The sequence below is a fragment of the Egretta garzetta genome, unplaced genomic scaffold (genome assembly GCF_000687185.1).
Source record: "Egretta garzetta isolate BGI_Z169 unplaced genomic scaffold, ASM68718v1 scaffold259, whole genome shotgun sequence".
NCBI classification, from domain to species: Eukaryota; Metazoa; Chordata; class Aves; order Pelecaniformes; family Ardeidae; genus Egretta; species Egretta garzetta.
Window position 1 is genome coordinate 2,489,447 of NW_009260770.1, and position 17,154 is coordinate 2,506,600.

General features: G+C 36.7%; 1 protein-coding gene across 1 annotated transcript in view; it reads right to left on the reverse strand.

The window, feature by feature from the left end:
* The window catches only part of GNAL (G protein subunit alpha L), a 127,278-nt gene that overhangs the window by 108,438 nt on the left and 1,686 nt on the right, over window positions 1–17,154 (reverse strand). Inside the window, exons 3-5 of the mRNA XM_035901624.1 lie at window positions 16,791–16,868; window positions 15,894–15,948; window positions 15,608–15,727 (exon numbers count right to left, since the gene is read on the reverse strand). Of these exons, the coding sequence (XP_035757517.1) occupies window positions 15,608–15,727; window positions 15,894–15,948; window positions 16,791–16,868 (253 nt within the window). The remainder of the gene's footprint in view (window positions 1–15,607; window positions 15,728–15,893; window positions 15,949–16,790; window positions 16,869–17,154) is intronic.

Sequence of the window (17,154 nt, forward strand, 5' to 3'; positions counted from 1 at the left end):
TGAGCAAGACAGACCTGTTCTTATACCACCTCACCTCTGCAAGAAACGTCAGACTTCACATCAGAAGGAGCAAACCCAACACACTGCGCTGGGTTTCCTTTAACACACAGATTTCCAGTGGCTTTTGGTTTGACCATAATCTGTGACTGTAGATATAGGGATGGAGGAAGTAAGCCTGCTTGTTTAGATAGCCATCATCTTCCCATTATGTCCTACCACTTGTTCCCATCTCCACTTTCTTCTTCCCCACTTTGTGTCACCCGCCCTCAGTTAAAACCAGGGAAATGATCCACACTAAAAATACCCTCTTCCTCCATCTCGTTTGGTCAGGCCAAGCAAACAGCTTTACCGGGACACAGCTGAGGGCACAGTGCAGGCATAAAAATGGGAAAGAGAAGTGGATAGCGATGGGGGAGGGTTGGAGGATGAGGAGGACGATGGCTTAGACTGGCAGCGCCACTGGAACAAATGCACATGTAAATACACAGTGAGCACTTGTCAGCATGCATTCTCAGAGCAGTAACACGATCCAAAGACTGATGACTTGCTTAAAATATAAAACCTATGGAGAAAAATGATGTAGGGAGAAGAAAAGTCACCATATGCACATAAACATCTCAAAAAAGTAAATGAATTAGAATGTCAGTTGGCCAGTAAAATGCTCTCCAGTTTTGAAACCCATTCATCAGGTCCCAACAAGAATCCATGCTTAACAACACTGGAAAAAACTGCCCAGAAGTAGTATGCACTGACCTAACTCAGCGTGTCCATAAGTGCAGCAAACAAAGAGTGCTCAGAGCAGACGAACTCTCTTGCTAGAAGCAAATGCCTGGAATTGCCCCAGCAGTCAAGCTGACTGTCAGAGTCAGGATTTTCTCCTGATTACATCCTCAAATTCCATAAAGCAGCCCTTCATAAACTGATTAACAAACACTTTGTTTTAAATTTCCTTCTTGGTGTCTGGAAGCATGCAAAGCAGTATGTTCTCACAAAAAAATAACCACCTAATTATACTATTTGCAAAGACTTTTTTATCGTTGTTTGTATTTTGGAAAGGGAAAAAGGAAATGAAAAGAGAACTTTGATTTACTGCATAATTTTAACCTCTGTATTCCCCCCAGGATTCAAAAACCTAAAATTTAAGTATCACATAAGCATGGATCAGGAATGGTACTAGCATGACATTTGGCTGTACTTATAATAAGTGCACAGCTCCTAATGATTACAGAACCAAAAAAAAAAAAGGAAGAATGCCTTTCAATGTGATCATCCTTTAAGTCAACAACATTGCAAGATGCAGCTCAGCATTATTTCTCTGTAAATCCACTCCATCAGGAAAGTAGGGACTACCCCTAAGGGGAAAATGAAATGGGAGTTGTTTCTTCTTTCTACAGAATTTGCTATCATGAGCAAGAGAAGTAATGAAACCTGATTTCCTATGATCTGTGTCCGCAGTTCTTTAAACGTCTCGCTAGCAATGTCACCAACTTTGCCATAACTCTCCTCTCAAGCCCCTCTTATGAAGACAAATGCACAACGCACATCTCCAAAAAGCCTGCAGACTGCCAAGTGACGGCACTTGCCACAGGACTCACGCATGTACTTTCTTGCTACGATGGCTGGGAGCCGTCACCAACACTTCAGAGCTACTCACCTGACACCCTTCACCTGGAGGACTTTCCTTCTGCTACCACAAACTTGAGATGAACTTGTTCTATTCTCCAAATCCTCTTTTCATTTCCACGTGTTTGAGGGCCTACAGCAAACAACCTATGAACTGGATTTTCCGCCCCACTGTTAGCCACCAAATGTCCTAGTTCTTGAATAGATTAGAACCTCGTACAGAAATAGGATAAATCTTATACTTAAATGCATATAAGTACCTCAGTGCACACATGTATGAAAATAAAAACTCCTGTTTTCTGCTTTTAGTTGAAAGTACCTGAAGGCATGCTCTTTGCTCCTTTGAGCCTTTAGAGATAACACTCCTGATAACATTACTTCCCCCAGCGATTTTTTTTCTGCTTTTAGGAAAGAAAATGTTAGGCCCTGTCTGATTAGGAGATGTGGACAATCCTCCACCAGAAGAACAGAATCATCTGCATCTTGCCAGGACTTAGATTTAAAACAGTCAGTATGTGGAAGTGCAAGATAGTTTTGCATACTCTATATTACAGCCCACTATCTGAATGGCACCCTCGAAGAACGTGCTCTACTTAAGAGAAATTATTGTGTCCATTTACACAACAAAGCCATGACAAGTCAGGCAGATAACTAATGAAGTCTCTAGACTAATTCAAGACATGAATATAGAAGCTTTAGTTTTGGAAAAGAAATCCCAGAGGTTTTCAACCAACATGCCCGTAGGACCTTTGTGAACAGAAAGAAGAGTGGCAAATATGAAAGACCAACTGACAGAAGCTGGTATCTTCCAAAGCCTTCCAGATTTTCAGAACTTTTTAATTTGAGCACGAGGTGATTCATGTCACTGAAAATACAGCCTTAAAAGCATGAAACTGGGCAGTCGTATCGCAGTGCATTCACGAGACGGTGATCCTTAAACTCACTGTTGTAGAATATCCCTAATATGTGGACTACCATACAACCCAGAAGAGAGGAATTTTCTCCTCTGCTCAAGTTCATTTCCTCCCTCCGAAAAGACAGGCACATTATTATGTAATTAAATTCTGTAATCACAGCTTTTTAAATACAAGAATTTGTATTCTGCTCCCTTTCGCCTTCAATTTGGAGTGTTCTGTTTTCACGAGTACACATACCCCATTTTTTTAGGCTCCTCTTACTCTTGACATTCTCCTCTGGACTCTATTTGTGCACACAATACCCCAGCGGAGGTCTCACCAGTGCCAAACAGAATGGCATAATTACTTCATGTCTTTCTGTACAACAGCATTGTTAATGCGTCCCAGAATGAGTTAATTCATTGTTTGTGGTCCATTACTACAACAAATATTTTTTCCTGCACTACAAGCAGTTTTTCTGCATCCTGTATCCTCTTCCATCCCCTTTCCTAGAGACCTTCTGTTTATTCCTGAGAGGTTGCCAGAAGGGGATGAGATGGTTGGAGACAACTGTGTTTGACAGACTGAAATGTACAGATTTAGTATTATCAAGGTCCTATAGTAACTTGTTCTTAGTTCTTTGAACTGTTAAAAAAGCTAAGAAATAAAACAGAATGGAGCTATTTTCTTTGATGTGTACCAGTCATAATTGATAGAGAAAATATGAGGAACAGACATAGAGGTTTAAAAATGAAGAAAAGCCAATCCAAAAAATATTTTAACAGTTAAATGATGCCTTCTCTAGTAGCCACTCCTTACTATTTCTGCTCCTTTAATCATAATCTACAACTCTTTTTCCCACAAACCACAAGTGCTGAATCATGTAAGACCTAAATTGACATAAAAATAACAAAATTTTGCTACTTGCAGCATTTCCCCAAGGGAGATCAAAAAGTTCAAAACATTTTCTCTCAGTGACACACAGCATTAGGAACTGTGAGGAAAAAAAGTGGCATTTTGGTATTTTTAAACATTTTATTTCTCTAATGAGAAGGGTTCCAAACAATAGTCTTCTTTTCTGTTAAATCAGGCAAACGGTAATGAACGATTAAGGAAAGACGAGCAGATTTGAAAGCACAAATGTCCTTCGTGGTACTGTAAACATTGCCTCTCCAGAATCAGGCTGAAAACCAATTTCTTTTCCATTTTAAGAACAAAACCAAAATGCGTTCTCCTTCTGCATAGAATAAAATATTAGTCATGGTAGATAATTTAAAAAATGCTTTTTCATAAGGGACATGGCATCATAGCAAATGAGAAGACATGCCATTACACATGGAAGAATAAAAAATTGAATGCAATGGATTTTTTTGAACTAACTAGTCAAAATACCAGAGAAGAGTAAGGATAATTGTCATTAATAGTACCCTCTGGGCTGTGCTAATGTTGGTATGGAGACCTTCATGCATATTCCTCTTACCTGCAACTGTGTCCAAGTTCTTTAATTCTATAAACATATCAACTCAGTGACCAAAAAAAGCAAATGCTGTTAGGAATTACTGGAAAAGAACTAGAGAATGAAAAAGAAAACATAACGCATAACGTTACTGTATAAACCCACGATGTGCCTACAGCTTGAATACTGTGTGCAGTTCTGGCCTCTCATTGCAAACAGGGTCTAGTAAAACTAGGAGATCTATGGAAGGGCAACAACAATGAGCAAAGATAAGGAACAAGCCCTGTGAGAGAATGAGTCAAGTAAGACTTTTTAAGTGGAAAGATGAATATTTGGAGGGATATGATATGCCATGAGAAGGGCAATGCGGAAAAGATGAAATATTTCTAGTAGACAAAACCAGGGAAGTCCAGTGGGTAGCAGGCTTGGGGAGGAAAAAAAAAAAAAAAGAAATATCAATCAAGTAGTACTTCCTCATACAACACATACTTAACTGCAGAACTCACTGCCATAACTGAAAGTTCACGCAGGTTGGGGGAAAAAAAAAAGAAAGATTAATTCCTGGACAAAAAGTCCACCAAAGTTACTAAATAATAACTCCCAGTCAAAAAAATACCTCAGCCATAAATCTGTGGTGACCAGGAGAATAAATGTGGGAAATATTACTATACACTTGCCCCATTCTTAAACTCTTTTTCCAGTTTCACTATTGACCCTGGTCAGAGATGAGATTCGGTGCTAAGTGAACCCATGATCTGAGCCGGTACAGTTTTCCTACAGTTTTATCTAGCTGTGCAAATCAATTTAAGACAAATGATCTAAGGTTCTGTGCGTGAATCCTTTCCTTCTGCACAGAAAGTTATGCTGGTGCAGCCTACTGCTCAGTAAGCCTTCTAAAGATATTATTATTAAAAAAAACACAATATGAAAATGAATCACAGTGATTATTGAAAAGACCTACTGTTCACAGCTTAATAGCATCCAGAGAACTGTCACTTATCTGAAAAAGACTTTGCTTATTTCAAGTTTTGTGCCAATCTCTAACCTACACAACTTTTCCCACCCCCAAGCAAATCCATAAAAGTGCTCACCGACCTCCCAAATATAAATTTAACAGGGAAAATTATTCGCTTGTTTTGTTTTCCAGTTGAAAGTATTTGTGATTTGATATTAATATCACTGCATAACCGGAAGCTCAGCTGCATTAATGCTGTGCTAGCAGTACTTGAACAATGCATTTAGGTCCACATATATGCATCTGTTTAAGCATTTGCAAGCCTAGACCCTAGGGAATACAGGTTTTTAGGATGACTTCTGTATTTATGGAACTTTATACTTCTTGCCAGGCTTTCATTCATCAGTGAGAAGAATCAATACCTGCTCTGTAGAACTGAAGGCCAAGGACCAAATCTAATCCCTTATTTCTTCGAAATACAGGGAAAATCCTCTGTGGTTCGAACAGCTGGCTTTCAGAAACATCAAGGGCGTGATTTTTGATCCACAGACTTCTTTTTTTTTTTTTTTTTAATTATGCTTTCTGACTTATGTATTCCCTGACTAATTACTCTTTGGTCCATAATATGCCCACACTGTTGTTAGTTAGTTAGCATGTTTAGTTTGTTGCTGTTAAAATCTAGAGAGAAATCCAGCAGATAACAACAACGATTAGAAATGATAATTCTAGGGTTGGGAAAATAAAAGCTCTGCTTGTTCAATTAAAAGTACATTATCCTAAATAAGCAAGCCTGCCCTTCCCAAAAGGAACAGCCAACACTGACATCCTGAGAAGGAAGGAGAAGCTAAAGTTCAAGTTAAAGGACAGCTGACACCTGGCTGCCAGAAAGAATATTCTCTCTCCAAACATTTAAGGCTACAGATCCTGCCATGAAGCCTTGCTCTTCTGCAATACCTGCTGGGAATCTGATAATTAATGACAAGGTTTCAGCAGCAAATGGAGGTGCCTGACCCCGTCCTCTATCTGATGACAAAATAGGAGTGACCATATATTCATTGTGTAGTTTTTTAATTTACATTTCTCCTTCACCTGTTCTTTTTGCCTAGGGTTGGGAACTCCTTGAGGCACACAGCCTGCACCGGAGGCACTCTGGAGCAGACTGACAACCAGGTCCTGCCGCTACATCCGTGGTCAGCCGCCAGTCTGTGGGCAAGGTGGTAGTTCGTTGTCTGTACGGAGGGAAGCGAGGATACACTTTCCCCTATTTTACTTAATCATTCTTTGCCTTTTCTTGTTTTCCCACCTGACAGTTCTTAAACTTGATATTATTTAGCTCCTATGAAAGAAAGTATGTGGGTGTATGTTAAGAAAAGAATGATCTGCACAGCTCTGTCACTTAACATCCTATGGAAGTGAGGGTGGACGTGATCAAAAAGCGTTCACCAAATTAACAGAGATAAGAGGGCTTGCATATCTTTAGCCTATTTTATCTCGCTAAACAATTCTGCAGTTCAAAACAGTGAGATAATTATTTGCATTTAAATATGTATAAGTCCTACTGACAGCAATAAGAAAACTCAAATGGAATGAATTGGCAGAAGTGTCAGAAAACATTTACTTTTAAAAGATTTAAAAGGCAAGGTTCATCTCTAACGTCGACATAACAGACAAAAATTCCAATATTCTTCTTGCCTAAGGATAAATATCCTTTCAAAACATCCAGCATAGGTTTTTAAAACAAATACTAGTAGATTAATTACAATAGTGCACTTTAAACCAACCAAAATTAATCTACTGATTTAAAGCAAGAAACCATAATCTGCATGCTTCAAGTGATAGCTGGCGTGCTGACAGCCAGAGGTAGCTCTGTTCCAAGAAATTATTGCAAGAGTTTCCAAAGTAAAAGACAATATAAACTGAAAACTGTCTTGTACAAATTACATTCTCCTCCTGACTCCTTTTAAAGAGAAGGTCCTAGAACTTGACAACAGCACTTGAATTCAATCTCTTTAACTACAGAAAAGCAAATGAAATTAAATAGGTGGCAGAACAAAACCATAAACATTTTACAGAAACTTTTAGCAGTTAACTGCAAATGTGCTTTGGTTTTGTCTTTCATCTGCTTTAGAGTCCTATTTACATTTATCGAAAAGAGCTTCCTAGATACCCAGGAGAGAAAAAACCTGTTTGTAATAATTTTTCGTTTTCAACTTATTTACATCATTGTATGCAAGGCATACATACAGTCTTCTGTTCACACTGTTTAGCTTGTTCTCTATTCCTCGGCTCAGGTTGCTACCTCCTGCAAACAAAATACCCCGTCTGTTGATGCAGACTATATTGACATTAGAAAAGATAATCCAGTGTTGACAATAAGTACAAGCAATGGATGAAGCTAGGGAGGTGATGAAAAAAAATAAGCAAAGGTCTAAGCTGGCAATGCTCAACACTGTTTCAGAAACTGAAGTTAAAATCTCATCATGTGCTGAAGAAAGGGGACGCAGCTCTTTGCTGTTGCACAGACGAACACTCACTTCTTTGAAACTCGAAATGATGACCCTAATATTATTGAGTAGGTGATATCCTGTGTTCCATAGGTCTCCACTGGCTTCAGTGACAATATGCACGCGTTTGATGATTTGTCCCTGATCTGCACATTTTAATCATGGCCACTGAAGTAAAAAATAAAGATTCTCCCTGACTAGTAAACACATTACTACTACAGACCACTCAAAAATGGCAAAAGCAGTACATCAACCTGCTATCTTTAGCTTAAGAGATTAAAAGAATTAAGTGATAATGAGGACAACTGTGAAACATACTCTGCTATGTTTACCTTTTCTCTGGCTGTGATGGAAAATCTGTTTCGATGTGGTTTATAAATAACGACAATTCATTAAATATTTCACTACCCTTCCTCTGAAAACTGCCACTTGTAAAAGTCTGAAATGTCATGATCCTTGGACTAACTGGACAGTGCGTCTTCATTAAGAGTGTGGTTACCCTTTGCATGTATTTACATTTACTTTCATTATAATTCAGTTTGATTTACACATGGGGGAACAAACAAGTGAAGTTCTTACAAATGTTTTTAAGTGCATGTTAATAAATTAATGCTTAATTTTATTAATGCTTAATAAACTACATACTAATTCACAATTAAATCTTTTAGGTATGTCAATGCAACTCAACCTAAGTGCTAAAAATTGCAAGAATTTCTTTCCTGTTTCCTTGAAGGAAGACTGGGAATCAACATCAGTTTGTTGTTCTGGCCAGGCTACTACACCTCTGTCAGGCACCAACCGAGTGACCAACGCTATTCCTTCAGCTGTTTTTCCGAATCTTACTGCCTGGGATGGAGAAGGACTGCTGCCACCTGAACATCGCAGAATTGCTTTTGGAAGATACCCTAGCAGCGGCCACGAGTTGTGAAGAAATACAAAAAAGCAGCCCTCCAAAGCAACCACAGCTTAAAATAAATCAGTGTGCTTCACAGACCTGTGGCCAGTACAAAGATAATGATAGTACAGGCTTTAACCTATCGCTTCTGCCTTCCTTTATTTTAAAATTAGGGTGTACACTGAAAAATACCTGATGAACAAAAATATTCTAAAGCTCATAAATGATCCTCTAGTACATTTTTGGTTCTGTTAGGAAAATCAGTCACTCCTACTTAAAATGATAATTCAAGTTATTAGTCTTCCCGTTGCCATCAAATCAAATATCCAAATTTAGATGTAAAAATATTTTTATCCTTGTAAAGTGTGATAGAAGTATATGAAGTTTTCAGCTAAAATAGTAGCAAAAAAAAGACAGAATGTGACATGTATTAGTATTAATTTACAGTATTTGAATGCATGCTGCTTGACTTTCAGAAAACCTCCAACTAATCTGTATTCAGAAAACCTCCAACTAATCTGTATTCAGAGGTACAAAACTTGAAGTAATATCAGTAAATGTCAACAATTTTGGAGATTACGGAAGTAATTTAAGTTTTAGTTAGCAGTAATAATAAATGATAATATCTCCAGTTTCACAGTGAAAGTCTCGGGTTTGTGTGATTATAATAAATAAGGCAGGCTGGACAAAGTGTGAATACCACCCCACTATCTGGGAAATCAGATTCAAAATGTAAGATAGCAAACATTTAATTTGGTGTTACTATGATGATGTAATATTGACTGTAACACTGCACTTCATTCATAAGTAACTTCGTTCATAAGACTTTCTCAAATAATTGTCTTTTCAGACTGCAATTTGTTATTTTACATTGTAAGCTATGCAAAAATATATTCTAAAGAAGGCAAATACATGTGGGAAAGGTGAACTTTTCCTGTATATTTCAAAGTTGAATCTCTTCTTAAAAATATTAATACCTGTTTTTTTTCTTTTTTTGCTGAATACATCTTGTATTTGTCAACTGTGGATCCTTTCTGATTACGATTCCTATGGCTCCCAATCTCAGTATTTCTATTGTCAATTGTTGGGGGCCTAAGTAGATCCCCAAGCTCCTTTCCTGGGACACAAATTTAATTATTTACTTATCATTGGTATAAACTGTTAACAGTTGTGGTTCAGTGAGTTGCGAACAAGGGGAGGAAGAAATATGAGGTTACACTTTTATTAAACAAAGTAGTGTTTTACTGAAGCCAAAACCCTACTTTATTTTTATGCTTCAACATAAGGAATTCCTTCATCCTAAAGCAAGCACCCCCCAAGAAATCCTGAGCCTCACATAAGAGCTATACTTTACACAAACCACTCTAATTTTAAGCCCCAGTTGTGTTTTCCGTAAAATCAGAGTATTTATTAAAGAATTAAAATAAAGGAATTAAAGAAAATCATGGTAGAATTTTATACTTTTACAGTTCCAGTATATATTATCAATTTGAGAAGTTTAGGGACTTGGGGGTTTGTTGGTTTGGTTTTTTTGTTTCTTTTTTTTCCTTTTTTCCCCAAAATTGTCCTATACTTGTTTGTACTACAATCCCAGTTCTAGTTTTGTATTTTTGAAACTACACAGTTAACATAACGACTGATTATTTCTGAAAGCACTACTGCATTGACCGATCCATCAACAGCAAACTTAATGCTTACAGAGCATAAGAACAAAATAATACATAATATTGAAGTATATTCTTGATCTCGTGTATGAAATGTTTATGATTTTCTACTTTAACGTTGACTAATCAGAACATTAGGGACTCGGCTTGCCAATTTAATGAAAACCAGACACGCTTACGCTGCATTTGTATGCAAACAGGTATTTCATATGGAAGGAAAAGTTTTGCTTTGCATCAGCAGAATCTGCTCTTAACACGAAAAGAGCTCAACTTCAGTATCTGCTGTTAATTAATAGTGTACAGCATAAAAACAAGTGCTATCACAACAAAGAAATTTCATGTTACCTAATTGCTCCTTCTCCCCAATATCCACTATTTTTCAATACCATTCCTCCTGACAATTTTGACCTTTATGTGAAGACTGAAGAGTTGCCAACAACTACATTAGCAACTGCAGCATTTTCAGCTGTCCTTTCCTGACAGCCTTCTTCATTAGTTTTTCAAATGTTATTAATTCAGGCTAATAGTAACGTTGTTATTTTTAACGTATATTAATAATTATCTGGCCTTACACATCCTTTCCATGTTTGTGAAATAAGAAAAATGAAGAACTATCAGTGTGAATCTTAGACCACAAAAAAAGCAAAAGACTTTTAAAAGTCTAATTGATTTTCAAAAGTTAATTCTGGCTTGATACTGTAGTAATGTTAACTATTACTACCACAGGTAGTTATAAAAGCTTGTGGCCATTCATTCTACCCAAAATGGTAAATGAAGCCCTAAAGTAAAAATCTACATAGAAAGAAAAATCAAGTGAAGCCTTTGGAGTGGCAATATTCACATTCCCTCTTTTATGCTATTTTCATGTAAAACATAGTATATTTTCACACTCCTGAGAAATATGGAAATACTGTAAGTTATTTGAAAATTGAAAAATGTAAGATGATGCTATTTTGTAACTCCTTTGGACTACATCAAGTATTTACTACAGGGAAACTTAAACATGTTGTGGTCAAATAGGATATTAAAGTCACAGCATTAACTGCACAACCTAAGCAAGTTTAACCGTGTATGAACCATGTTTATCATGCTTTTAATCTTTGATTTAAGCATTTACTTAGGATAAAGATTTTCTACAGCCCAGTGATACACTTCACTTGAGCGAGATTTCCAGTTACTTCAAACATTGAGCCATACACCGTGAAAACCCAGCCATTACCAGGCATCAACACAAGTTCGAAATAGAATACCAGGTCTAATAAAACTTTGACATGCCTAACGAAAGTCTACATAATTTCAAATTCTGACCAAAAATACTTTTCTTTTTCTTGCGTCTTTAGATTATGACTACAAAGTCCTGATTTTTAAGAAGATAATGCGGAAGAAAACTAAAGTAGTCAAATTGAACTCAAACTCCCAATATCTGAAAACGTAGAGCAACCCACAGACCAGATTAATCTAAAGCAGTTTCCCTGTCAATGCCCACATTAACATTTCATTTTTAAGAGCTAAATTAAAGAGCTTGCCTGATCAATAAAATAGCTTTAAAATTTTTTTTTAAAACTCACATTCTAAAATCAGCACAAGGGACTATATTTGCACAATTCACTGTTTTATGAAGGTTCAACAAAACACTTTGCCTCTCTGAAACATTCTTAGCAAAGGAAAATGAACCTTTTCAAAACTCTCCCCGCTTCCCAAAACCTGAGTGAAGCGTTGACATGTTCCCTATTATGCAAATGATTCACGTTCACTGGTAACTGGTTCACATAGCCGAACACTTGACTATATAGTTTGGTGGTAGGTAACTGACTACCTGCTACAGACATACACATAACTCATCAGATGAGCTTGATCCATATTATGAAAAGCAACTTAATTTGACTACATTTTTGGGGAAGACAAAGGATAAAGGAATTATGCACCGAGCTGCTTTGTAGTGCCCACAAAATTCAAATACTTTAATAAAGACAACTGAACTTGAGTAAACACATGCTTACATAATACACCATGTTTTTCCACAGCTACCAGCATAATATGCCCTTAATATGTTCACTCTGATTCACAAAGGACAAAATAAATCCCCATCAATAAAGGATTAAAAATGGCGCAGGTCAATTCCTGTTAACTTTAGCAAATATCAATCAACACTTTGCCAAAAATAATAAAAAATCCTTTCCGATATAGCGTGCATGCTTCCATTTCAGTTTTAAAGCTCTTCTGCTGATTCCACCCTGGAATATGGAGCTAAGGTAACACCTAAACTCGTCATCTGATGAAAATTTATCTTGATTCCTTTCATGACTTCAAGGAAGAAACTACAGTGGACACTTGCCTTATTCACATTTATTAACTTTGTAAAAAGTCTAGCCTCAAATCTTATAATTTATAGAATTAGACCGCATCAGTCACCCAGGATTTTTTTTGTAAAAACTGTACAATCTTTTAATGAAAGTGATGAAGGGCAACCCAAAAATTGTAAAAGACATCAAGAAACCTTTAATTTTGTTTTATGCATCAACTAGAGAAATCATCAAGGTAGCAGAACTAAACCAAATTACAGAATAATTTTTTAAAAGTAAGTAAAACTATTGGGGGGGTGGGGCACTTCACAGACTCTTAAAGGAATGTTAAAAGGCTGTGAAGAGAAAACCATTTGTTTTAAAATTTGTATCACTACTAAGATGTTCTGCTTACATCTTGTACAGAGCTACATAATTAAAAAAACAGCCAAAGAAAAACCCAAATACATATCTGAGTCTAAATGTGAATCCCACCCTTACTCAAGTTCTTGGAACTTCAGTCATAAATTGCAATTAAGAGTATGATTTCACCCACAGGAAATCACTATTTTCAAATCCACTTATTTTAAAGGACAATTTTTAAATGCATATTAGTTAATTCTTACGCAATTTTAAAATGCATATGCAAGCATACCCAGTATGTCACAAATGTATTTAAATTAGTGCCTCATGAGTGTTGATCATATTGTGCCATCAGCGAAGTTTTTGCATTTCATCAGGGATCTCTCTTTAAAGACTCATGATACAGTGCAGTCATTTTCCCACATTTGGCATCCAATGTGTTTGAAATGCATCTTCAATTAAAATACACCAATTTTTACCACAAAGATTACATGGCTAACACCATCCAAAAAATAACACATGTATAATTCATATTGTAACACTTAAGGGCTATGTCTTGAGCAGCTCATTACCATCCACATTGTAAAAAACCCTAAAATTGCCTCTTCTCTCATTCAAAGGAAGAAGGGTAACCTTTGTCACATTTTAGTATATGCCAAAATTTACCCCAGGGGCAACACCTAAGTGCTGCCTAAGTCAGCATTTTTACCTTTACAACTGTTTTTAAATACCGATGATAGAACCACAGGTCCTGAATGTCTACTACAAAATACTGTATTGGTTTCTCTGGCTCAAAAGGCCTTATTCCATACATCAGCTATTAATTACAGAATCAATAATGCTTAGTAAAAGATGCATAACTGATTACTATCCAAGTATTTATTTTTATATTTGTCCTTATCCAAAAATACTAAATGGGTCGAAAGTTATTTCAGCTGGAAACATAATTTTACTTTAAGTTAGCATTGACTTAAACTGGAGTAGAACCAAGCCCTGGAGCACAATAGCACTTTTTCAATCTCTGTTGCTCACACATCATTCTGGAGAGAAACAACATACTAAACCAACAAAATCTAAAAAAAAAAAAAAATCTAGTCAGATGATAACGTCTTACAAATATTAGACCTATGGATAGAGCAGAGAAGAAAACAGGAGGGAATAGATAAAAGTGACACATAAAATATATTTACTTCTAAGCCAGCACTAGATTTTTCTTCTTTTTTTTAAGCTTGTAATAACGTCTTTTTTTTTTTTTTAATTTAGGACTATTATTTCACACTATTTCAAATAATGTGATGGTATTAGCAGAAATCCTACTTAATTAAAAAAGTTTTTTTTTTTATTTTAAACCAAAATGGACCTTGAATCAAGATTTCAAATTAATTATTACTTGTTTCACAGTCCACTGGACTCTATTCTTTTTCTTCTACAAGAAGAGTAAGTTTTCCCCCTCTATAAAATATCAATCAGGAAGTCAAATTTGACTAGATATAGTAAGCTTCTGTGAAAAAGGAGAAATTTTGTAAACAATAAATAAATAAATAAATACCACCAACCCTATGAAATATCCACTTTAGTTTTCCTTTACCTCAGAAACTCAGAAAAACAGATGTACCATAGAGAATTGCAAAGGATATACGCCACCATTTATTTTACCAAAACAAATGAGAGTCAAAATTCAAGCAAAAAAAAGAAAGCTAAAATGACCAACAAATGCCTCAGCACTGTAATACCTGCATAAGACAAATATTTCATGTCAAACTCGCATTCTATTTCTAAAAAGAGTTTCTCATTTTCACTAACTTACATCTACCAATTGAGCAATTATGCAATACGTGGGTGTACCTTGCAGTCGTTTTCTTAACATCTGCATTCTGTGTTAAATTCTAACTGTACAAGATGTCTGATTATTTTTTCTTTATCTTAAACCTTGAAAGTGGTAGGTTTACCAGAGGCGAAACCACACACCAGAGAATATGAGTCATATAATAAAGAAATGACTCTTCCCCTTCTCCCCCTTCCACCCTGAAGCTATAATAACCTAAAGACACTCTATTGTAAATGGCTTCTTTGGTAATATTTATAGCATGAGCAACTCGCAATCATTTAGCCAATGAATGAAGATTTTTTTAGTCCTTACAGTATCCATAACAAATTGCTCTCGATATCATTTTAAGGCAAATTAAAAATTGTGCTACTGCAAAAATAAAATTCCTTGTAATACTCAGAATGTCAATGCACTTGCTTTCACATCATGCATAAAATATATTCTATGCATGTTCCTATAAATAATAACATAAAACCATAAAAATAATCAAACATAGAATGCCTATGCAAGTTAATCCGAAAGGTATCTGTCATTTGTCTACAAAAGAGTAGCCTCTATCCTGAAATCCTTAATTTTCTAATGATCCCCTATCAAAAGATGGCAACATTAACATACAAGTAAACCACTGCTCATGCCAACTACAATAAATACATAAGGAAGCAAACCACCTCACTTGACCACCATTTACGCGAGTTCCCACTCTGAAGTGCAATAAGTACGGAAAACACCACGGGGGCTACTTCTATCCTTTTATGTCCTTCTATATCCTTTTCTGTAGGTACCCTGTTAACTCCTCAGACTGACATCCTGCATCTAATTCCACATAGGAAGCCAGCTTTCAACAGTCTTATTTGAGGTGTCAGTATGTATAATTGTATCAGAAATTTGGAAGAGAAGAACTAAATGCAGAAACAGCATTTACAAACAGCAGCAAATAAATCAGTAACAACAAAACGTTGCACCACGAAAACAGGTGCAACCACCCCAGCCTTGTAAGAAAGTTACCCCAGTGGTAATGCTGGCACAAGCTCTTCCCATGACCGTCTTCCGAAAAGTAAAAAACCAACAACATTTCAGTAAATCAAAGTGATGCAACGCATTCCCCCTTGGAGCAGAATGAATCAGTGGTTTCTATTCTTACCTGTGTATAGTCAAAGTCAGAAAGAGGAGCTATACTCTTGATGTAGTCCATTCGAAATTGGTTTTCTGGGTTGGCCAATGGAACTGGGGGTATTAAAGTGCTCATAGCTGAAACTATAGTCTAGAATTGGATAAAACAAAAACAAACACATTAATCTGGATAAATCTAAGATACAGGATCAATAGAAGATAATCCAATCTGATCAGCAAAATGGGATTTCTCTCGGCACAATCTTGCAGAGCACAATCACCCAAGCGTTTAAGAACAGTATAAAGTGTGTTCTTACCACAATCGCATCTTTAACATTTTTCCGAATATCCAGTATTTTCTGTTTCTTTTCTCTGCATTAAAACAGAAATATTAACACTTTGATTTTTCTTCCAAAGCAGTTCAGTCAGTTGCATTTAATTTTTTTTCCACTGATCGCTTGTTTATCTGCTCTTCAATCATTACAACATACTAACTGAAAAGAACAGCAAGACAAATATATCTTTCCTCTTATCCCTCGCATAGCATGAAGAGCAATGCACATTCATCCCTGATATTTTTTTAAAATCAGACAATCGTAGCCACATCTGCAAAGCCTCCCCTGATGGAACTGGAAGTCATTCTTTCATTTCTACAGCATGCTGTAAACATGCTCTAAATTAACAATAGGTAGCTGAAGGCCAACAGATATCTAAAATTAACACTATGGATTAATAATAATTTCTGGCAAAGAGCACTTCAGAGAGAAAATGATGTAGCCTCAGAAAACAGAATGATTTCTAACAAACGTGCAAAATTAGTTTCAGTTTTACACTAACCCCAATACCGGAAAAACAGCAGCCACTGTCATCCTGAATACAACAATGTATATTTTTATATTACAGACAGATGCAATATTTAGTTATTTGCTTCTATGTAAAAAGTAGTCGCCATGTTGTTGCTACACAGGGGCCTGTCAAGCGCTGCAGTAGCAACAGTGTAAAATACAGTAAAGGGGCCAGAAAGAGAAAATGCAAATATACAATAGCAGTAATTTCCTTATTCTCGCTCCCCTTCCTCCCCTCCCTCCCCCAAAACGCAGTGTCAAGCCACCAAAACACAGGGGGACGAGAGGAGAAATTCCCTAGCCTACTGTGTGTTAACCCATTTCCAATATTTAATGAAAAATAAGTCACAGAGCGCCAGTAATTCTTACTCTGAATTAAATCCATTGACATGTAGGATTCGCATCTGTTTCACAATAGTGCTTTTTCCTGACTCACCAGCCCCTAAAAGAGAGAGAAGGAAAGGGAGAACGTTGTGATACACGGTTCAGGCTGGGGGTTTGGGGTGGGTTTGTGGTTTTGCTTTGGGTTTTTTTTTCGGACACGACAGCATCTCCCACCTCCGGCAGCGTTTGCTCTATGTACGCATCCATGTGGCTGGGGCGATATCAGTGGACGTCTCGCATGTTGCTCAACACGACAAGCCTACATTTTTCATACCTAAGGCGCACGCAACATCTCCCCTTCTGCGCTGCGCCCTGCCACCCCGGCGGGCCGGGGCAGATGCCCCCTCCT